This window comes from Acanthopagrus latus, chromosome 10 (assembly GCF_904848185.1).
Source record: "Acanthopagrus latus isolate v.2019 chromosome 10, fAcaLat1.1, whole genome shotgun sequence".
NCBI classification, from domain to species: domain Eukaryota; kingdom Metazoa; phylum Chordata; class Actinopteri; order Spariformes; family Sparidae; genus Acanthopagrus; species Acanthopagrus latus.
In genome coordinates, this window is record NC_051048.1 from 957,898 (window position 1) to 981,395 (window position 23,498).

At 47.2% G+C, this 23,498-nt stretch overlaps 1 protein-coding gene across 2 annotated transcripts; it reads right to left on the bottom strand.

Moving 5' to 3' along the window:
- Positions 1-29: 29 nt before the first annotated feature.
- Positions 30-22,676, bottom strand: LOC119026684 (kinesin-like protein KIF1C). 2 transcript variants are annotated; one of them, XM_037111152.1, is made up of 30 exons: positions 22,196-22,676; positions 21,885-22,055; positions 17,105-17,132; positions 12,505-12,632; positions 11,868-11,944; positions 11,659-11,737; positions 11,313-11,413; positions 10,458-10,523; positions 10,198-10,376; positions 10,008-10,119; positions 9,852-9,929; positions 9,704-9,769; positions 9,543-9,621; positions 9,379-9,457; positions 9,139-9,287; positions 8,527-8,646; positions 8,279-8,397; positions 8,098-8,177; positions 7,905-7,980; positions 7,710-7,789; positions 7,509-7,603; positions 6,438-6,521; positions 5,985-6,165; positions 5,716-5,788; positions 5,515-5,613; positions 5,252-5,413; positions 4,858-5,160; positions 4,613-4,702; positions 4,309-4,531; positions 30-4,091 (listed from the first exon to the last, which is right to left on the bottom strand). In XM_037111152.1, the coding sequence occupies exons 3-30, from the start codon at positions 17,116-17,118 to the stop codon at positions 3,280-3,282; spliced, it is 3,804 nt and encodes a 1,267-aa protein (XP_036967047.1). In that variant the 5' UTR covers positions 17,119-17,132; positions 21,885-22,055; positions 22,196-22,676; the 3' UTR covers positions 30-3,279. The 2 variants fall into 2 exon arrangements, with proteins under 2 accessions (XP_036967047.1, XP_036967049.1); XM_037111154.1 differs by lacking the exon at positions 17,105-17,132 and having other exon boundaries at positions 22,196-22,673.
- Positions 22,677-23,498: the final 822 nt, after the last annotated feature.

A 23,498-nucleotide genomic window follows, 5' to 3' on the forward strand; every position in this document is an offset into this window, starting at 1 on the left:
GCTCTCTACACAGTGAAGGAGGAGGCGAGTTCAGTTTTCAGTCTCGTCGACACTTTATTGCCATCGTGTTGTCTGCAGGTAGAGCCTGAGATTGGTTCCTGATACAATGAAAACAACAACAGACAGGAAGGAAACAAAACGTCTGAGGGGCTCTGAGCCAATAGGAGGAGGGCTAGACCATGATGTCATCATGTGTCCCAGAGTCCTGAGGCCACATCGTGCTGTGATGTCACAGAGTCTGAGGTCGTGAGGGTGGCAGGGCTGTAGGGAATGGGCGGGGCCAGTCAGTGAGGGTTCTAGAATGTTCCGGAATTCTGTGTAGAGTTACCTCGGCAATGCCCCATCCCCCAGGCCCCTCCTCCTCATCAGGCCCCTCCCCCTCCTCAAACCTCCAACACAACAAACTAAACAGACGATTAGAAGAAACAATAAAATCAGCTTTAACAAAAACACACCAAAGATTATGATTCTAATTAACCTGCACGCACACACACCACTCAGACACACACATCCAACACACACGTCCAACACACCCACACACACACTCGGACACACACATCCAACCCACACACACACACACAAACACACACTCAGACGGTTGCATGAGGGTGAAGCTCCCTGTAGCAGCATCCAACAGAACCCAACATTAAAGACACTTAATCGTAATTATATTAATAACAGCGATGATGACGTGATGACATCACAAAGCAAAGGTCAAACATGTAGGCGGGGTTAAAATATTCAGGACAAGAAGCAAATGAATACACGAAGAAGAGAAAAGAGCCAATCAGAAGCCTCGGCTGGACATAAAAAATGTTTGTTTTTAAAAACAGAAAAAAAGAACAAAACATAAAAAGGAAACATCGTTTCCCATCAGCCCCGGTGGTGGCAGCAGGTTATCCAGATTGTCCTGTGATTGGTTGGTTCCAGAGCCAGCAGAGCAAAACAAGGCGGAAACAAATCCTGCTGATGTCATGCTTCTCTGGCCAATCACAATCAGTTCCTTTTGTTTTTGTCATCATCGTCACGGCGACTCCCTGCCGCTGTGCGGTCGAAGGAGCGCTCCCATTGGTTGGTTCTGACCTGATAAGGTCTTGAAGTCACGGAGCACAAAGACGCTCCACTCGTCATCTCCCACAATGCCTTGCTCTGAGTGGGCGGGGTTTGGGCAGGGCCGCTAACTCGCAGCTCCTCCCAACAGTAAACACGTCATCATTCAGGGCAGGTTAGACACCAATGCTGCGTTCAGGTCTGACGTGGGAAGTGGGAAATTTGTGGCTCCGTGGTTCTTATTATAACTTCCTATATTTCAGAGGGGCAGTGAACACAACAGTGAAAGAACCATCTCACGATGCTGCATTCAAGATCTGCTCTGACGTTTCAACTCATCAGATAATCAAAGTCTGTCATGGAGCAGAAACAGTCGCTGCTTCTCTCTGAACACAGACCGACTCATCAATGACTCATGTTTGATTGATTTATAGAGTCCTTTATTTATTTATGTCTTTATTTCTTCTACTTCTGGCAGATTCAGTCAACAATAGAAAAAAAAAACATTTCTCACAACAAGTTTAACGCCAACACATTTCATTGTGTTGATCAGTAAAGTGACATTAGATGCAACATCAGACGGGAAAAAGCCACAATTTTCAACTTCCGGACGTCTCATGAAGGCAACGGTTCATCCTTCATCCCTTCTTTCTGCAACTGACGTCGACACAATAACAATAAACTCACAATAACTCAGTAAAGGTTCAAATCCCACAGAACATGTCGTAGTGTTTCTTCAAAGCTTATCGTATCTCAGATTTCTTTTAGTGTCTCACTCTTCCTTCTTCTCTCGTCCCTTCAGCCTAAAACTACATTTCCCAGAGTTCCTTGCTCACGCGGCCCTACATACATCATAATCCATCGGGTCTCCTACATCTCATCCCATGTCAGTTAAATAAGTTCTACATCTCCCATGAGGCTTCACTTTCTACATTTCCCACGATTGCCGGCGACGTTGAAGTCAAGCAAGTTTCAAAATGTCGCAGCCTGTTTGTAAAATAGATTCATCTTCATAAAACACAACACAAGTCAGGATACACTTCAAATATACACACAACGCTTTAAAAAGATCCAACGCCTCCTCGCCTCCCTCCGACACAATGATCGTCCCTCCGTCCCTCCGTCTGTACAGCAGTGTGTCTGTCAGCTCTCTTTGGTTTGTAGCAATCGGCGACGCAGCATTCAAGTGGCATGGGAGAAACGGAAACTACGAGCTTCAGGCCAGCTCTCACCTGGCTGACAGCAACATCACAGGATTCATTTTAAAGAGAGACGAGGCGCTGAATCCACCTGTTAATGTCAAACATTTGTTAGTTTTAGCTGCTCAGATGTGAGAACTAGTGTTTATGTCCAAAGTGGCCGAGAGCTGCAGTAAACAAATGTGGCGTAATCGGCCGCCATTACAGAGTTTGTCCAGAGAGCCAGAGAGCGCTGACATTCTGAAACGTGCCGCTCAGTCTGTATATTTGTTTCTGTTGCTGGTGATCGACAGGATGTTGATCATGTCCAAGCTGCTGCTGAAGTCGAACAACCTGACACTCCCACACAACCTGAATGCTGCCCTGTATAGGCTAGGCTAGGCTAGGCTAATTCTTTCAACTGTGCAAATCTTGGGCTTGTGTAGCACTTCACCACATACGATGATTCAGTTCATTAGTGTGAAAAGCCACTCGTTGCTCCCCACTCAAGCTAACTTACTAGCCCAAGCTAACACAGACCTCTCAGGCTGAACCAGGCCAGTTAGCCTCCTGGGCTAACAGCTGCTAACAGTTAAAACTCAAGTCCGTTTAAGTACAAACGCCCGTGAACAATCCGACATACTTCATCTTTAAGTAAAAAACAGCTTCAACAGGAGATTTGTGCTAACAGTAACTAGTCGCAGGAGCTAACAGCTCAGCTTTAAGGCACCTCGTTATTAACGACTGATCAGAAAATCACCAGAATATCAGCATTCAAGGAAATCAATAAATCTAAATCATAATGTGATACACTTCCTGTTTGACAGACTGCAAAAATTACAAAACAAACGAATCCACCTCCTAAAACAGTGTCGCCATGGAAACAGCTAACCCATGCTAATGTAGAGGCTAGGAGCAAGCTACACACACGCTGACACACACACACGCTGACACACACACACACACACACACACACACACAGCCCATTCTGTACAGCATCAAGACCACCCAGTGTCCTGCAGCCAATCAGAGGCCTCCCTGGGGTCAGAGGTCAGATGGGGGTCTCCTTGTTGTTTTTGAGGTCCGGTGCGCTGAACTGTCGTCTCATCCTGGGCGGGGTGTTGAAGCCCCACCCCATGGGCGGCGGCGGTGGACCCGGCCCCAGCAGCATGTCGGGAGGGGGCGGGACCCCGGAGCGCGGCAGGCTGTGGTAGTTGGGGTGAGGGCCTGGCTGGAATGGTGCATTGTGGGGGTTGTAGTAGGGGTGGTGGTGGTACTGATGGTGCTGGTGTTGATTATAATGGAAGCCTCCGTCTCTGTCCCTCCCCCCTCCTCCTCCCCTCCCCCCGCCTCTCTCCCCTCCCGGCACAGGCGACACCCCCCGCCTCTGTCTCGGTCGCCCCTGGTGGCCGCCGCCGCCGCCGCCATGATGCTGGTTGTTATCATAGTTACTGTTGCCGTGGGCGGAGCTGTCCAGAGAGTTGCGGCGGTAGCGGTGCTGGTTGTTTTGGAAGAAGTTTCCCTGGTTACGCTGTTGCCAAGCGCGATGAGGGCTGGGCGTGCGCATGCGAGGGGGCGGGGCCTGGAAGGGGAGGGGCAGGAGGGCAGGAGTCTGACCCTGAGGAGGGAGAGGAGGAGGAGGTGAGGGAGAACCTTTACCCTCCATCACTCCTCCCTCCTCCTTGTACTCTCCCCCATCTCCTCCCTCCCCCAGACCCAGAGCCTGCAGGGCGGCGCTGGCTGGTCCCCATGACAACCGGTGGGCGGGGTTACTCTTGAAGGGGAACTTGAGCTTGCACTCCTGTGGCGGGATAAAGCGGCCGGTCCCAGGAAGGTGGACGGGGACGACGGGGGAGTTCTGACCTGCAGGAGGGGGAAACACGCATGACATCACTTCCTGTTTCAACCAACCGCATCAATCATTCTAACACCGACCCTGGTTCTGGTTCTGTTAGCTAATATTAGCGTGCTATTACACTACAGTAATATGGTAACATTAAACTTCTAGTTAGCATTTGTAAGCACTAAAACAACAGAGCTATCCGATCTGGAGTCTGGTTCTCTGTAGCGTGACACTGACCCTGGTTCTGGTTCTGGGTCTGTCCTCGTAGTTTCTTGGTGATGTTCTGCTGCTGCAGGTTCAAGATTCGCTGCTGTTCCTGCTTCAGCCAGCGGAGACGTCCCCTCCTGAACGCCGGGTCCTCGTCCATCAGTTTCTTCACCCTGACCTCCGGTTGGCGGGTGCCCTCCCCGCCCCCGTCTCTCTGCGGTGACCCTTCATCCTCGCCGTCCTCACCATCGTCCTGGAAACAAGCAGAGATCAGACAGGACTCAGAGCGGCGTCCCTCAGGGTGTGGCGGACAGGACAGGGTGTGAGGACGTACCTGCACAGGTATGATGCTCTCCATCTTGATCATTCTGTCCCTCAGAGCTTTGATCTCCTCGTCCTTCATGTTGTTCTGCAGCTTCACCTCCTGGAACACATTTCACCAACACGTTCGTTATGTTGATCGCGTTCATCTACAACTCTGACGAAACTCTCAGACGCTAACACGCTAACCTACAGCACCATGGTGACCTTTAGCATTAGCATGTTAGCATTACAGCCCTCTGAAGTTCGTGAACTCACCTCCAGAATATCAGTCAGTTTATCGATGTGGGCCTTCAGATCGTACACGTTTTTTTTCTGTCCTCCCTCCCCCGTCTCTCCTCCTCCTCCTCCACCTCCACCTCCTCCTCCACCTCCCTCCTCAGCCGGGGGGCTCCTCTCCTCTCCGATGCCCACAGTGTCGCAGACGTCCTGGGCCACGGCCCTCCAGCTGTCCTTCTCGTTGGAGTCCTTCTTGGCGTACATGCGGCAGAGTTCCTTCATCTTGACGATGGACAGCGCTTCGATCTCCTGACGGGAGTGACGGAAGTCTCCCAGAGCCACCTGAGGGGGAGGAGCCAGTCACAACACAGGTACCACAGGTGTGTGTGTGTGTGTGTGTGTGTGTGTGTGTGTGTGTGTGTGTGATTCTGACCTCATAGCAGATCTCTTTGACCGCCTGCATGCGGAGGTCTTCCATGGTGACCCTCTTGGGGTCCTTGCTGATCCTCCTCCTCTGAGGGATCTGATAGACTCTGAGAGGCTCCCTCCTCTTCCCACTGCTGGGCAGTCCACAGCGCTTCACTATGGACTGTACCTGGACATGGACAGGTGAGAGGGACAGATGGGTGAGACACACAGACAGACAGGTGAGAGACAGACACACACACAGGTGTGACAGGTGTGACAGGTGTGCACCTTGTTAGCAGGTAGTTTCTCTCTCAGGGAGGAGATCAGCCTCCAGCTCTCCTCACAGGAGCGTTTGTCAGAGTCGTCTCCACTGTCACTGTCTGCATACTGAACACACACACACACACACACACACACACACAGATTATTAATTATTGATCATAGATCAGCTGTGACGAGCTGCTGTGGATCAAACAATCAGGGACGTACCAGTCTGTGTTGCTCCAGCAGCAGATCTGCCTCCTCCTTCTCTTTCCGGTACTGAATCTCCATGTCCTGCAGTCTGAGACACACACCAAAAAATCAATCAGCCAATCAATCAATCAATCAGCCTGTATGTCTATCACTCAATCAGCCCAACGTGTCTGTGTTTCATGAAGCAGCGCAGATATATCTACAGTTCTCTTTGCAGCTGTAGACCAGAACAACATCTCCGATCATCAGCGATCAATAACTCTGATCAATAACTGTGTCTCTACCTCTTCTCCATCTCCAGTTTGATGTCGATGCCTTGTTTCTCCAGCAGCTCCTTCTGGGCGTAGTTCCAGTCCTCTGGCTCGCCCTGCTGGTCGGCCGGGAGGCTGCGCTCCCTCTCCAGCCTCGCCTGCTCCGGGTGGTTGAAGCGAAACACGTGGTTCTTCCCCATCACGATGCGGTTACCTAGCAACGACCGGAGTTACAGCAGGAAGTAAAGATCGACCAATCAGAGAACAGCTCCACCTGCTGACTGAGGTCAGTGCTGAGGTGAGTCAGGAGCCACAACAAAACACATTTAACTATCATTATTACAAAAAGATTCATCTTCAATCGCTTCAAAATAAGGCCTCAAATAGAGTTTCACAATAAAAGCGTGTAGCAGTATTAGATCATCATTAGAGTGAGTGCTGCTGCTGCATCACATCTGCATCACATCTGTAGCTTCGGTCCGTCACCTTGTTTGAGGACGACGGCCTCACTGATCTGCTTCCCGTTGACGTACGTCTCAGCTCCGATCAGCGGCTCCAGAGTGACGACCACTGCAGACACAACACAGCTGTTAAACATCGGCACGCCGCCAGGACGCCAGACACACACACACACGCACGCACGCACACACACACACACACACACGGTGTGGGTGGGGGGGGGGGGCACAGGAAACACGGGTGTGATAAGATGGAGGTGATGTCACCACGGTAACACTGACTGTTAGAACGATACCTGACAGATTTCCTGGCAGCTTTTAGCAGAGAGAAGAAGAAGAGAGAGGGTCACTCACTGAACACACACACGCACGCACACACGCACGCACGCACGCACGCACGCACGCACGCACGCACGCACGCACGCACGCACACACACACACACACACACACACACACACACAGACTGTTAAGACTTCAGTTAAAGTTGAAGCCTGAGGACTTTAAAACTGAAAGTTAACTACAACTCTCAAGATGCATTTCAGTGATAAACATCCAATCAGAGTTCATGATTCTGTCAGAAAACTGATTTTACTTTCAGTGCTTTTTGCTTGAAATCAACATCAACAACTTCCATCATGGCTCCTTCTCCATGGCAACAGCTGCCGAGGATCATAGGTACTGTAGTTTTCAGGAGGTTTTTTAAAGAAATATTAACTACGTTGTTTTGTTTTCTGGTGAACGTGCTGAGACGGATCAATGAAAATAATGTGGAACATCCTACCAGCTTCCATGTAACGTCACCATGTGTTTAATGATGTGATCTGATTGTTTTATGATGAGGACATTAATAAACCAGTTAATCTAACTTCATCTCTGAAGGCTGTTTCTGAGCTGCAGCTGCTGCAGTCTGACCAGCAGAGGGCGCTCTGAGCTCACTGACCTGAGATCAGTCTGATCAGCTGCGTGTCCATCAGTCTGATCTGAGCTCACTGACCTGAGATCAGTCTGATCAGCTGCCTGTCCATCAGTCTGATCTGAGCTCACTGACCTGAGATCAGTCTGATCAGCCTCTGAGTGAAACAGGAAGTGTGTCCTCACCTTCTCCCTGCTCGTTGGTCTCACTGACGAACACACAGTGGATCTCTTTGATGAAGTGACCGGACAGTTTGATGTCCACGTCCTGCTGTCCCACCCTGAAACACACACACACACACACACACACACACACACACACATCAGGTGAGCATGGAACCAGCAGCTCTGGACAGCAGTCAGTTGTTGATCAGTGACAGGTGAGACCTGGTGAAGCCCTCCTTGATGTAGTACAGCAGACACTCGGACATCAGAGGGTCTTCATTGAGGTTGACCAGGTGAGGCGTCTGCAACACACACAGGAAGTCAGACGGACACACACACGTCTGTCTGCTGCTGCAGGACAACAGGTACTATAATATAATATAATATAATATAATATATAATAATATATAAACTCACTCCTTTAGGAGAGAAGACGCCCAACGTCCCTCCATCTTCTTTAATGGACACGCCCATCTCTGCCAGCAGGGACTCTCTGGGCAAGAGACACAGACACACAGAGAGAGATGTTGGGTGTGTTGTTGAAATGCATCTTGGGAGTTGTAGTCCTCTCCTTCAGTTTCTATCATACATCAGACTTGGTCTTCCTCACCTCTCCAGACGGATGGACTCCGTCTTCCTCAGCTTCTCCTCCCAGGTCTCGTTGAGCTCGGCGATGATCTTCTCTGTCTCCTGAAACACCAACAAACACACACACACATCAGAGTCTCGTCCAATCAGAGGAGTCCAGCCTCAGTGTCACACACATCAGTCTTGTCCAATCAGAGTCCTACCAGCAATCTCTCTGCTGCCTCCTCTTTACTGATTGGCTCTGCCTCCTCTCCGTCCTCGCCGTCCTCCATCAGGTGGTCGGGGTTGGCGGGGGCGTCACCTTCAGACGGCGGCTCGGCACCTGCAGAGGAACAGAAGAGGATCATGGGAGAGCAGGGTGAGTTTATAAAGTTTGTTTTAACTCAACAGCTCTTAAAATCACTACATGTCTTAATGGAGGTGCTGGAGTGTTACAGTGTATTACACTCACCTAGACAGTCACCCGGAGGGGCGGAGCCATTCTTCGATGCGACCCCATTGGCTGTGAGTGCCAGCTGCAGCGGGGAGGGGGACGCACCTGCGAGACCGACGAGGACGTTGTTGTTGTTGACTGTAAGAAAGAGTCGGGTTCCATTTTTTAACAAGCTGGAATCTGAGACACGTGTGTTATGTAAAGAACAGCATGTAAGTATCTGCACACACACACACACACACACAGTTGCTGTTGTCTGTAAATATCCTCCTCTGAACATACCGCACATACACATGCCTCACATACCACGTTTAAATAACCGCACACACCCAAAGACACTCGGCTGCACCTCCCTGTCGATGCTAACAGGAGCTAACAGGCTAATCTTGGCAGCCACTGTTGGGCTTTGTTTGCTGTAGAGAGGGCGGAGCCTGCTGATGACATCATTGTGATGTCACAATATACCAGAACTGATGACACACACTGACAAAGATCCTTCAGTGGTTTGTTTGGGAGGAGAGGTCAGAACTGAACTCTGGGGATGTGGAGAGTCGTGACCCCTGACGTTCTGATGCAGAACCCGTCATGGTGAGTATAACGGGCACTAACACTTCCTGTATAAATGAGTACCAGTGTTGTCCAGCAGCTCCTGCAGGCCCTGGGAGAACAGCAGGTTCCTCAGCCGCTCCACCTCGGCCTTCAGCTCTCGGATCAGTTTGGCGTTGGGATCTTCGTTGATCACGGCGTTACAGCGGATCTGTTTGGCCCGGTCAGCGTACCTGCAGCCACATCACAACACTTCACATTAGGCTCACTGCTCTGTACGTGATGCAGCTACAGAGCTGAACTGATCAGAGGTCAGTGTCTGACCTCAGAGTGCTCAGTGTTTCTTCATAGTTGATGTCAGCAGGACTTAGAGCAGCGATCATGGCCGTCCGAGAGTTTCCTCCTGAAAGTCAAAGTTTCACGTTATCACCAAGTCTGTTCTACCAGGAGACACACTGTCAGTGTCCTGCTGACTCTAATGTACTGACCCAGGTTCTCCTTCAGCAGCCAGGTGAGGACAGAGTCTCTGTAGGGGATGAAGTCGCTCTTCCTCTTCTTGTTGCTCTGCTGCAGAGGACAGACGAACAGCAGTTAGCATCACAGTCAGACACGCTGAGGTTTTCTGATGAATCCCAGGTTAGTGACTCACCATTTCAGCCAGAGCTGAGATCACTTTCCCCAGCGTGGTGAGAGATTTATTGATATTGGCTCCTTCCTGCATGTGAGCGAGAACAAACACAGTTAGTATAAAGTTAAATGTGACAGCAGGTGAAGGAAACAGCAGCGTGACCTCTGACCTTCAGTCGAGTTCCTTTCGCCCCAGAGGAGTCGGCTCGCTCGCTTCCTGCCAGATCCACCAGGCTGATCTTACTGACCTGAAGTCAGAGTTTCACCTTTAAGTTTAAAACCAAACACCCGATAACAGACGACACCTATAACTACGACACACACACCTTCTCTGTGTCCAGGCTGGTCATCTGGTCTCGTCTCTTCTGCGTGAAGACGATGGTGAAGACAGCGTGCGACCTGGACGACGTCTCGTTCATGTTTGTGGCTGCGACCGTCCTGTGATCAATAACCAGTCAGGAGTTAATAATCAATAACAGAACAAACATAACACTGGTAAAGAACACCAGGACCGACCGAGCCTTGTTGCCGGCGTCCATCAGGTCCTGGATGTCGTTGAATCCGGTCACAGCCAGTTTGGACAGATCCTCCACGTAGGGCCCGAGGATGGGATGCTCCCGGACCCGCAGAGTCCCCTGGGACTTTGGGTTTAACAGATCCCGGACCCGCTCGCAGTAGATCTCCATGTAGGAGACCTGAAGGTGGAGGAGACAACGATCAATGACCCAACGGTCGCTGAATGAATCTGAGACGTGATGAAGGATCAGAGAGTTTACCTCCACAGAGTAGGTCAGGTCCGGATCTGTGTTCTCTCCTGTTCTCCGGAACAAGTCCTCACACAGCTGAACACACACACACACACACACACACACACGCTAATCAATAATCAATCATTCAATTTAGACAGTGACAAACACACTGATCCTGCATTAATATTATCAGAAGTCCTGCTGTGACAGCTGATCATAACATGCTTCTCACTTCCTCTTCTGTATGAAACAAACCTCACTGAGACAAAACAGACTCCATGTTTCAGAAGAAAGAAACAGAAAGAAGTTCATGTAGAACATTTGCTGAATTTACTAGAAGGACACAATGAGTTAGAATCTGTCAGAGACAGAGTTACACTACATTATAAAGTTTGTTTTAACTCAACAAGTCTTAAAATCACTACATTTGTTAATGGAGTCTGGTGATATTGTGATGAGTGGTTCACTTCATGTTTTGACTTAAAGCTGAATTTACAAGAAGGCACCAATGATTTAGAATTTGTCGTAGGAAGAGTTTCATAATGTTTATAAAGTTTAACGCTACTCAACAACCCCTAAAATTAGCTGATTTGTTAAGGGAGTCTGGTGACGTTGTGGATGAAAGTTGACTTCATGTATCATAATGCTGAATTTACAACAAGGACACAATGATTCAGAATCTGTCAGAGACAGAGTTTCACAACATCATAAAGTTGGTTTTAACACAACAACTTTTAAAATCACCACATCTGTGAATAGAGTCTGGTGATGTTGTGTTACTGGTTCAGTGGCTGGATCATCTGTGTATAATCGTCCTATATTATCAGGACCAGGTGATTCATGCACTCTGCTGTAGGTTGGAGGTGTCATCAGACGGTGTACCTGAGGTATGATTCCCTCCTGTCCAGGCTCCTGTTTGCCCATCATGGTGTAGCTCTTCCCTCCACCCGTCTGTCCGTACGCAAAGATACACACATTGTATCCTGAAAAACAACAACAACAACATTAATTTCAGTTCTTTTTTTTTAAACCCAGAAACAAATTATTTACATCCTCGATGTGCGGCGAGCTAACAGTGTTGCATGTCTCTGAACACTATGATGTCACATGGAGACGCAGCAACAAACAACACCAGCTGACCGACACACACACGCACACACACACACACACACACAAACAACTGAGACGCTGAGGGTGATACAAACACACACACAGGTGAGGGTTTTACCTTCGAAGGCGTGCAGCAGCATCTCCTCTCCAATGTCCTTATACACCTGCTTCTGACAGGCGAAGCTGGGGTCATCCGCCTGCACACACACACACACACACACACACACACACACACACACACACACACACACACACACACACCTGTTATCACTGCCTGTTGTTACCTGGTGAACGTCTGTGTGTGTGTGTGTGTGTGTGTGTGCTCACCGTTGTGTGTGACCAGTAGGAGTAGTCGAAGGTGAAGTTCTTGGCTCCATCTTTGGGCTGTTTGGGGTTTGAGATACCTGGAAACAGAGAGGACTCATCAGACAGGTGGAGGAGGTGAAGGAGGAGGTGAAGCCTGCTCCTCCTGATGCTCCACCTCTCCCACAGACGGCTCAGAGTGTCCCGTCATTAACAAGCCGACAGTATAAATATCTGCGTGGACGTGACGGTCAGACGGACGCATGGCGGCTAAAAACAGCCGCACTGCTCTGACGTCTATAAATAACCGCTGAGAGGTTCAGAGGTCACGTGACCAGCTGAGGCATTCTGGGAGGGCCTGTTTTAACACATGCAAACCTCCGACACAGCGAGGGCTGTTGGCCCGGCCCGGATCTTCGGTCTGAACCGGTCCAAGAATTCAAAATGGAGACATACAAGAATACTATCATTACTGCAGCTCACACACAAAGACTTAACATTTTAATCTATTGTTTAATTGCGTCAAATGAGACATTAAGTGTGTTTGTGTTCTTGTTTATCTACATCATGGGGTCTCATGGCAGACGCCTGCTGTGTGGGGACTGACAGCTTTAAGGGGACCAACAGGTGGAGGTGACAGAACAGGAGTGTGTAGACTCACAGGTGGTGTTTCCCTGCATCTGGATCACACACTTGGCGTTGCGGCCCATCTCTCTGGAGTTGAATGGGCGGACTCGCACCGCCACCTTCACCGACGCACCCGCCATCGCTCGGCTCCGCCCACCCCACCTGAGGGAAGCCAATCAGAGAGCAGAGTCAGACACAGACAGAAGAAGAACAGCAACATGGTTTAATATTAAAGGGGCGGTGACAATTATGTCAGAGCTGGGAGGCTCTACTGAAGGAGGTGCATTGTGGGAAATGTAGTTTTTATGCCACAGGTGAAAAACTGTCACTACTCTGTCTTATTATTAGTTTATTATATGGAAAATCAGTTGAAGATTACACAATTAAGTGTAAGGACATTTTCTGTTAATTTTCTTTATTTCAAAACTTTTATTTCTAAAGTTTATAAAATCATAGTCATCTAACTCTGCATTTACTTTAAAAGACTGTTTTCAATGTTTCAATCTGATTTTAATTGTAGTTTTGTATTTTATTTTGTAGTTTCAGACTCATTTCAGTTTTTATTACAACGGTTTTGTTTTCTGTTAAACTATTTTGTTTGGATTTTATTAATCTGACCATTGTTTCTTTCATCCTCCCTCTTAAATAAAATTAAATCTCTCCCTCGTTTTATAGTCAAACCACTTTCTTTCCTCCTCCTCCTTCTTTCCATCCTCCTCTTCGTCACTTTACGAGCTCAGTTTCTCTCGTTCCCGCTCATTTTCATTCCTCTCCTCCTCTTTTTCCACCACTGGATTTTCCTCTTCTTCTCTCTTTCCTCTTGTTTATCTTCGTATAGTTTCCTTCTCTCTTCTTTCTCTCCTGGACTTTGTAATCTTCTTTCTTCCTTCCTTCTCTTTACTCTCCTTTTTCTTTTTTCATCTTCTGTGGTGTTAGTGTTCAATTTTCTGTTTGTTTCTCCTCCTTCTCATCCCTCTTTTCATTTCTTCTTCTTCTTCTTCTTCTTCTTCTTCTTCTCTGTTGCTATTTTCCAGCTCCTCCTTCTCATTTTTCCCTCCTCCTCCTCCCTCATTCTTTCCTCTCTCTCTTCCTCTCTTTCTTTCATGTTTCCACTTATTTCCTCTCTCCCCTCCCCCCTCTCTCTCTCTCTTTACATTCCTGTCCTCTGTTTTGTGTTTCCCCGTCGTCATGGTAACCTCAGTTGTCTCATTTTCACCTTTGTCATCCTGAAGTCTTTGTCTCTCTCTATATATGTCTTTGTCAGTGTCAGTGTATGTCGATCGCCCCGAGCTTCAAACACACTGCAGTCCTGCTCTGCTGGTAAAACACCTCACACACACACACACACACACACACACACACACACACACAGGCACTAAGGTGTGTGTATGTGGTCACTGATGTCACCGTCTCTGTCCAATCACAGTGGGCTGATAAAAGTCTGACTCAGAGACGGAGGGCTGTGATTGAGTTATTGATCAGCTCAGTGATACGTTATCAGCCTGTGTGTGTGTGTCCTCAGCAGTGTGTAACAAACACACACAGCTGTAAGCTGAGTCGCCTGACGTTGTGTGTGTGTGCAGACAGACGGTCTGATCTGACGTCTCTATACTGATTGAATGTGTGTGACACACTGATCTATCAAATTAAACATGTTTAACAGATCTCTGATCAGCTGACAGCTTCATTTAAGGCATCTCGCTCCAACAACGACAGAAAAACTGCTGCCAGAAACTCTCACTGCACCATGTTAGGGTTTCTCACACTTTAATGTGATTTTGCAGGAAAGAGTCAAAACTGAACTCAGATCAGAACTGAGACATGAAGCACATGTTCTTGATTCAGCTGGAGTTACAATGTCAAGAGTCTCAATATTATAAAGTCTGTCAAGAACAAACATCCAGAAATCAGGGAACAGACGCTGCTTATGGCTGCCAGTGATACACGTCTGTGCATCCATGAGCACACTGCTAACAGGAGCAGCTAACAGGAGCGGCTAACAGGAGCAGCTAACACGAGCTGCTAACACGAGCTGCTAACACGAGCGGCTTACAGGAGCAGGTAACAGGAGCTGCTAACAGGAGCTGCTAACACGAGCGGCTAACACGAGCGGCTTACAGGAGCAGGTAACGGGAGCAGCTAACAGGAGAAGCTAACAGGAGCTGCTAACACGAGCGGCTAACACGAGCGGCTTACAGGAGCAGGTAACTGCTAATTCTGCATAGGCCTGCAACTAATGATCGTACATTAATCGGTCGCTTGTTATTTCCATTAATCAATCAGTTGTTTGGTCTCTAACATATCGATCAGTGTTTCATCTTCAGTTTCCTGTCACAGAGGAAAGAAACCAGGAAATATTCATGTTAAAGAGCTGGAATCAGATAATTTGACCTTTTCTTTATCTGGAAACATGCCGATTAATTTAATGGTTAACCACAAATCATAAAACAGCGCAGTGAGGTTAGAGACTGCAGGAGACTACTGAACCTACTGAATATGAAGATGAAGGGTGTGTGTGTGTTTCACCGCAGTGAGTCTGATAACCGGCGACACACCCAGGATGTTCGTGCAGAAGTAAACAAATGAACGGGCTACCACAGTCACGTCTGTGATGTCACCGCGCAGCTCAGGTGGCCGACAGGTGTTCAGTCACGTGACGTCTGAGAGAGACGGACGTTAGAAACTGCTCTCAGACGTGATGCTGGATTCAAACTGAAACAGAAGCTGATCAGGTCGATGAAGGAGTCAGTTGTCAGTAACATCACTGATGCTGCACTCGCTGAACTCTTCAAAATAAAAGTCACACACAGACTCTGGATCAGCTGTATCCAGGGTACGATCAGGCAACACAGGGTCCAATCAGCAGATTCTGAACCACTTCTGAGGAGGTGTGTGTGTGTGTGTGTGTGTGTGTGTGTGTGTGTGTGTGTGTGTGTGTGTATTCAAAGAGCAGCATTGTTTCCAGACATCAGAATCAGCTGCTGCAGGTATGTCAGGTATGTGCCGGAGCAGCAGACACTGTCATTAAACACAGACTGATGAGAAGCACAGCGTCTGTGTGTGTGTGCGTGTGTGTGTGTGTGTGCGCGCGCGCATGTGTGTGTGATACAAAACACCTGGATATCATACAAAAACACATTGAGCCTCCATCATGAGTCCTCCAGCAGCTCCTGATGCAGCCACTGGAACTAAGTGTGTTAAAGTACAACCAGGTAACAACACATTACAGTAACACGCACACACACACACACACATACACTCACACACACACAGCTCAGATTCAACAGTGTGTGTTTGCTCTGTCAACACAGCTTAAAGTCACATCACTGCACCAAGAACACACTCACACACAAACAGACAAGATGGTGGACACAGATACTGGATTGTGCTCTAATCTCATTGTGTGTGTGTGTGTGTGGAGGTGAACTAGCAGCCCGCATACCACAGACCACGGGCAGAAACGCTGACATCACAGCCCAGGCATCCCAGCACACACACACACACACACACACACACACACACACACACTGAACAACCCTGATTAACTCTGTGTGTGAGTATGTGTGTGTGTGTGTGTGTGAGCCTGTTTAAACAGCTGGTTAGTTTGACTAACAGCAGCTTCACGACCAGCCGGGCCGGTCCAACCACACACACACACACACACACACACACACACACACACACTCCATCGTGGTGGTTCAGGACTCAGATCTCAGACCAGCTGCAGCCAGATATTACACAACAGTCTTCACAGAGGTGGAAACTCCTCAGACTGCTGACGTGACTCCTGTAGAGACGATCAATCACCTCCACGGCTCAGAGACCAGCAGAGAGTCAGGCGGACTCAGGAGGTCTCGGCTGGTTCAGGTGGAGTCCATACGGGTCAACAGGTCAACAAGTCTACTGCTGACGAAGAACTGCAGCTTCATCATGAGTTCAGACACCAACAACCATCAGCTCGTCAATAACTGTATCAATAACTCCATCAATAACTACATCAGTTTAAAGATCAACAACGGTGGTGAAAAGTATTTTCTGACCACACAAACACTGACAGCCAATCAGAATCCAGCTGCTTTCACAGACCGTCAACATGACAACGATAATCTGATATCTGGGATTGATCAGGTCACGATGATGATCTCATACCTGGGATTGATCAGGTCACGATGATAATCTGATAACTGGGATTGATCAGGTCATGATGATAATCTGATAAATGGGATTGATCAGGTCACGATGATAATCTGATTAGTGGGATTGATCAGGTCACGATGATAATCTGATTAGTGGGATTGATCAGGTCACGATGATAATCTGATAACTGGGATTGATCAGGTCATGATGATAATCTGATAAATGGGATTGATCAGGTCATGATGATAATCTGATACCTGGGATTGATCAGGTCACGATGATGATCTGATGGGACCTGTTTACATGATTCAGTCAGATTTCTTCCCAACAACAATCTGATACCGGCTTTGATCTGATCAATCACAGAGCTGTTCACACGACTGCATGGATCATCTGTGACTCCATCGATCAGTCAACGATCAGTTAATCACAGTGAAGGACGTTTAAATCACGTTTCAGGAGTGACGATGATTTTGATACATTTGTCTTTACTTTACCTTGTTGCTTTCATTCAGTCAGCTTCACCTGAAGGATACATCAGTAACTGATCAATCAAACAGTTTGAGTCATTATTATTGATTAACTAAATTCTCTGATGACAGCTTCTTAAATATGACCTTTTCCCGGTTTCTCCTCTGTGTCAGTGAACTGAACATCTGATTTATCAGCAAATTAAGTTGCAGCCTTGAGCTGAATTAGCCGTTAGCACCTCCTGTTAGCATTGTGCTCATGGATGAACAGACAGCTGTCACTGGATCACTGTGATACTGAAGAAGAGTTAAAACATGAAGTTTCCAAAGGGAGTTCTGAATGGACTGAGGTTTGACTCACCCTATCTAATGTACTGAACACAAAACACACGTAATGTAAAATAAAAACCTCCTCTCTCCTCCCTGAGGTGTGTCAGCCTGCCTGGAGATCAACAGCTCATCAGTCAGTCATTGATTGATAGACTGATTGATTACTGATCAGTGAGTGAGCGCCTGTGATCACTCACTGATGTGATTACAGTCATGTAGAGAGACGAGCTTGTTCCCATGTGGAGGCCTCTGTGCAGGAATGTGATAATGAATGGTGTTCATACCACACACACACACACACACACACGCACACACACACACAGAGCTAAAGATAGGCATCAGCTCGACCCGACGCCCAGTTTGCAGCGAACACTCTGCACTCGACTCTCTGACACTGTGTGACACTGAACGTCTCTTCGTCCTGTTCGCATGACAAAGACCACGTGTTGCCTTCACACGCCGTGGGAAGTATCGCCGTCACTGAGCTCAGCCTGCAGTCACACACAGACGTGACACATGGATCAGTGTCGCTGTGTGAGAGACGTTGACCTGCAGAACAGCCAACGTTGTGCTGTGATGAGTCACTTTGTTTAACTTCATCCATCCTCTGAATCTGACCTGAGAGCTGCTGGAACATAAAGTTTAGCGGATCGTCTTTATAATATGTGTGAAACAGAGTGATTGATTATTTGAATTTCTTTTTTGGCTTTATTGACAGTACAGCTGAATAGTGTGAGAGGAAACAGGGTAAGAGAGAGAGAGGGACACGCAGCAAAGAGACCCGGGCCGGGAGTCGAACCCGGGTCCACTGCAGGACTCGGCACATGGGTCGCGCTCGCTACCAACCGAGCTAAGCAGCTCCCCGAAGCAACTGATTTTTGAAAACAGACATTTTTGTTGTTGTTTGCAGGTTTGATTTTGAGCCAAAAAAAAAGAAAATTCTTTCGTGTCTAAACAGCAGAAAACATTTGTTTCTCCTGAATAAAATCTATATATATATATATATATATATATATATATATATATATATATATATATATATATCTATATATTTTTTTTTTTTTTTTTTCCCTAAAAAGTTTGTTTTCCTCAAAAATTCTCCTAAACATCCGAATTTTACATTCACGCGTTTTCACAGACGGAAATATAAATTAAAAAACCTACAATGATATTATTACATATCATATATCATTAGAATATTTAAATAATCCTGGAAAAACATGAATGGAGGAGAGAAAGCATCTTGGATCAGATTTAGACAAACTAAACTTTCAGCTTCAATCAGAACTTCTGTAGAAACATTTAGTGACTCTCGGGATTAAAACAAAAGTTGTTTTAGTTAAATAAACCTGTAACTTCATTAATTTTCACTCATCTGTCACGATGTTTCTTTTTAAGTTCATCTTTACGTTCTGCAACCTTTCAAAATAAAGTTTTGGAAACTATTCAAAGAATCCAAATATGCGGCTTCTTTTAATAATGTGACCGTCTGTTCTGTTCTACACATCCAGACCAAACTGAACCAGAGTCCAACTCCTTGTTTCTGATCTCATACTGGGCCAATACAGCTGATTCTGGTTCTGATAAATCATTTCTATCTGGTGGGTTCATCAGTTAACTTGAACATTTGATTCTGCTGGATCCAAGAAACCTGGTTAAAGTCTGGACTGTGATCGGATGCAAGTCTGACAACACTGGACTTCAACCCACATCTCATCCGGACGTCTCATGACGACCCGGCAGAACCACATGCAGACGAAGACGTTCGCCTACATTTTGACAAATTCCACATCATGTTGGTGACGTTGACCAACAGGAGCACAGAGCACAAACAGAAAGAATAATTCAGATGCAATGTTTACATTCTTGTTCCCGGCAGTATCTCCTCCTCGCTCCTGAGGGACGTCGAGCTGTGATTGGTCGAACTCGTCGTCCATCACGTCTGTATTTATGAGTCTGTGATCAATAATGTGACAGCAGACAGAATCACTGTCACACAGCGGCCGTCATGTTATCAGTCCCGTGGTGTTGCCTCATAACATCAGAGCAGAATCCAAAACAACATGCAGCTAAAAATACACAACACACACACACACACACACACACACACAGATAGCTGAGATGCCTGCTGAGACGTGTTTTAGCCACGCAGGCTAACTTTAGCGAGCGTCAGAGCGACATGGGTGCTGTGTGGAGGTGAGTCTTCGTCCACGCCATCTCGTTGCTCCACTTCCTGTCTCACCGTGACGACGCTCGTCCACACCAGAGCAAACAAAGTAAACAATGAACAACGGTTCTGGGATGAGACGTGTTCCGGTGTCCACATACTTCTGGCCATGTCAGATGGAAGAAATGTGAAACAGAGTGACATCACTCTGTGCGCCTTTAACTTCCTGATGATGTCGCTATCTCTGATGTCCATCCAGAGGACATGTTCACATATCCAAAGTCCATTCAGAACTCCCTTTAGAATCTTCACATTTTAAGGTTTTCCTCAGTAACCGATTCACATCTGATCTCACAGACATGAAACACATATTTCAAGATTCAGCGTGTCTTAAACTTCTTCAGGATGTCATTATCTCTGATGTCCTTTCAGAATAAATGTCCATAAATCCACTTAGATATCAGAAACAAAAGACCAATCAGAACTCCCTTTAGAATCTTCATGTTTTAAGGTTTTCTTCTGTACAGTACACTGCTAACAGGAGATGCTAGCAGCTAACTCGGCTCACTGTTCACACAGGATAATAACACCGGGAGGATGTGAAGTGACAAGATAATGTTTTCAGATCAGACTCTCCTCTCGTCTCGCTGTACGTTGGATAATGAAACTGATCACATGTTTTATAAAAACATCAGAAGAAACACATCAGATCACACAATGCAGCACACTCCCACTTCCTGTGCAGACAGGAAGTGGAACGCTGGAGCACTTCCTTGTTGCTGAAATGTACAGCCTGTGTATGTATGGTGCTGATTGTGTGTGTGGACGCCCGAGGGCTGAGACTTTTACATTCAGTGTGACTTCTACTTCCTGAGAACGTCTTTTGTATCCATCACAGATAATCATCCACAAATCCACCGAGACATCTGAGGAAGAAAGCCTCTCCTTGTATGTCCAGAACTCCCCTGAGAATCTGTACGTTTTAACTCTTCTTCAGTCTCACACTGATCCAGTGATAGTTGTCTGTTCATCCATGAGTACAATGCTAACAGGAGCTACTAACAGCTAATTCGGCTAATATTAATAGAGACTATGTATGTAAACATATATTAACATAGATCACAACTCTTGCTAACATTTACCTCTAACATCTCCAGGAGTGATAACTGAGTCACATCTGATGTCACAGACATGAAACACATATTTATAGATTCAATGTGACTTAAACTTCTACAGGATGTTCTTATCTCTGATGTCCTTTCAGAATAAATGAACATAAATCCACTTAGATATCATCAGCAACAGTTCAGAACTCCCTTAAGAATCTTCATGTTTTATCCCAGTGATCCAGTGACAGATGTCTGTTTGTCTAACTGCTAATTCAGCATAAGGCCGCGACTCATGGCTGTTTTTACTGACGATCAATATGCTGATTAATTTCTCCATTAATTGCTTCTTCCATAAAACGTCAGAAAAAGGTGATCCATGTTTTTGTCTTGTTTTGACAACAACACAAAGTTTCGGTGTGATGACACTACACATGTTTTATAAAACATCTTCTTTACTCTATATTTTTTCATATTTAAATCACAGTTTTTCCAGCGATTCTTTAACATATTCAGTGTATTTTACGTGTGGATGTTATCTGACTGTTGACATTTGGTATTTATTGTGTTTTATTCTTTATATTTACTTGTTTTTGTGCTTATTTAATATGTTTAATTAATTCACGTGTTTCATATTAAAAGCTGTTTAAATATGTTTTAGTGAATTTAAACACTGACACTGTATTAAACTATAACAACGCGCAGTTTGATCCTATTTGTCCCGGGTGTTATTACCTCCTAAATTTTGTAAATACTCAGATGAAGCGTTCTGATTTCTCTCTACAGTTTTCTACACAATGCTCCTTTAAATAAATTCTGTATAATTACATAGTTGTTGTCGATATGAACATTACAAACACTGTGAATACTGATGTCAACACATCTTGACATCATCAACACCTTGAACAGGATTAAAGCAGCAGTGTGTAGAAATGAAACCACAGTCTGAGCTGTTCACCATCACAGTGTTATTAAACAGGATCATTGTGTAAATCTGTTCAGTTTTAATGAATTTAAACATTAAAACGTGTTATTCAGTATGACAGCGTGTTAAAGTTTGTTATAGAGTCTGACCTCAGATCAGTCCTTACACTCTGCTGACGTCACAGACACGTTCTAATATAATACAAACGTTATAAATCATAAGTAGTCAGTAATCCAACAGAACACGTCACTGCTCGGTTCGGTACCGAGGATGACTCACCTCTACCGGACCGGAGGAAACGGTGAGTCTCGTGGAAGCCACGCGCTGACCCGCTCACACGGAGCCCATCGGCCCGGTGCCGAATCCGAACGAACCGGGGATATAAGTACCGGCGCGAGGAGGTCAGCCGGGGGGACAGCCGTGGTCCCGGTCCTGGTCCTGGTCCCGGGCCTGTCGGTACCGGGACACACAGACGGTCGGACAGTCAGAAAGTTGGGTGGGGGCGCTGCTGTGCCGCGCGCGCACACACACACACACACACACACACACACACACACACACACTCGGTTGAGAAAAGTTCGGACACTCACGAACTCTCCGCTGAACCGGCAGCGGCTTCTCGACTGTTCCCGGGGCTGACGTCACCGTCCGGTCGCTGTGACGGTCGGGGGGGGAAAGTTTGGACAGAACCGGACCGGAGGAAGTGTAGGCCCGCTGCTGGCCCGCTGCTGGGAGCTGAATCACGGCGGGTCCGGGGTGAGCTACTCGGTAATCCAGGAGTTAGTCCGGTCCGGTCCGGTCCGATGCTCCGGCTCCTGTTCGGGGGAGGGGGGCGGGGGGAATTTAACGGGACCGCGAGTGTGACGGAAGTTCTACCGGAGAATGTAGTTTCTGATCCGGAGGGGCGCGAGGCAGAGAGGCTGGCCGGTGGCCTGGCCGCGCGGCGGGTGAGTGCGTGTGAGTGCGGGCGCGTCCCCGCGACGGAGGAGGAGTGAGGAGCCGGGCTGGGAGCAGCCAGTCAGCCGTCAGCCCCGCGGCCCCGCCGCTCCGCCCCGCGGCCCCGCCGCTCCGCCCCGCACAGACCCGCCCAGACCCGAACCCTGCCCCGCTGCCTCCGCCTCCTCCTGCTGCGGGGTCAGACAGAGCTCCCACTCCGGCTGAGGTGACACCGCCCGGCTGGTGGAGCGCACCTCAGTTCTGATGACGTCAGCAGGAGACAGAAATAATCAATAACTGAACTGAGAATCGATCTGAGGTTGTCCAGTCACAAACTGTCAGTATGATGTCATCAAAGTCTGTGTAGTTTTCTGTTGAACTACATCCTCTCACCAACATGGCCGCCAGCTCAGCTCAGCTCTAACAGTAAGCTAGGTTAGCTGCTGTTAGCTGCTAACAGAGCTAACATCAGCTAACAGAGCTAACGGCAGCTCTAACAGTTAGCTGCCGTTAGCTCTGTTAGCAGCTGGTGTTGCTAACAGAGCTAACAGCGTAGTTTCCCGTTGAAGTTAGACACGACAACAGTTTGTTCAGTCAGAACCGACTTCAGCCGGGTCCAGTTGACTTCACCTCTCCGTGAGGACGACGTTAGGAAATGTTAATTAACTACCTTATTACATTAAGTCACCAGACTAACTGCTAACTGCTGCTAACTGTATTCTCTTTAAACATGTATAACTTTGGCTACACTTAGCTTGTTAGCTCAGTTAGCCATGCAGCTAGCAGGAATACCAGGGGAGTGTTGGTGTTTACACAGCAGCTGTGGACCGCTGAGAGAAAGAGCAGAAAATACTTTGATACTTCAGAACATCTGATATCAGAAACTTTAAGACTTTTACTCGAGCACTCTTCAGACGGTGACGTTCACTTCCACTGTTTGGGTCCATCAGCTTCATG

Excerpts from the sequence above, each read along its gene's own strand:
- LOC119026684 (XM_037111152.1), bottom strand. Across the intron at positions 11,738-11,867 it reads CCTACTGGTCACACACAACG|GCGGATGACCCCAGCTTCGC; the intron begins GTGAGCACACAC and ends GTGTGTGTGCAG. Across the intron at positions 11,414-11,658 it reads GCTGCTGCACGCCTTCGAAG|GATACAATGTGTGTATCTTT; the intron begins GTAAAACCCTCA and ends GTTGTTTTTCAG.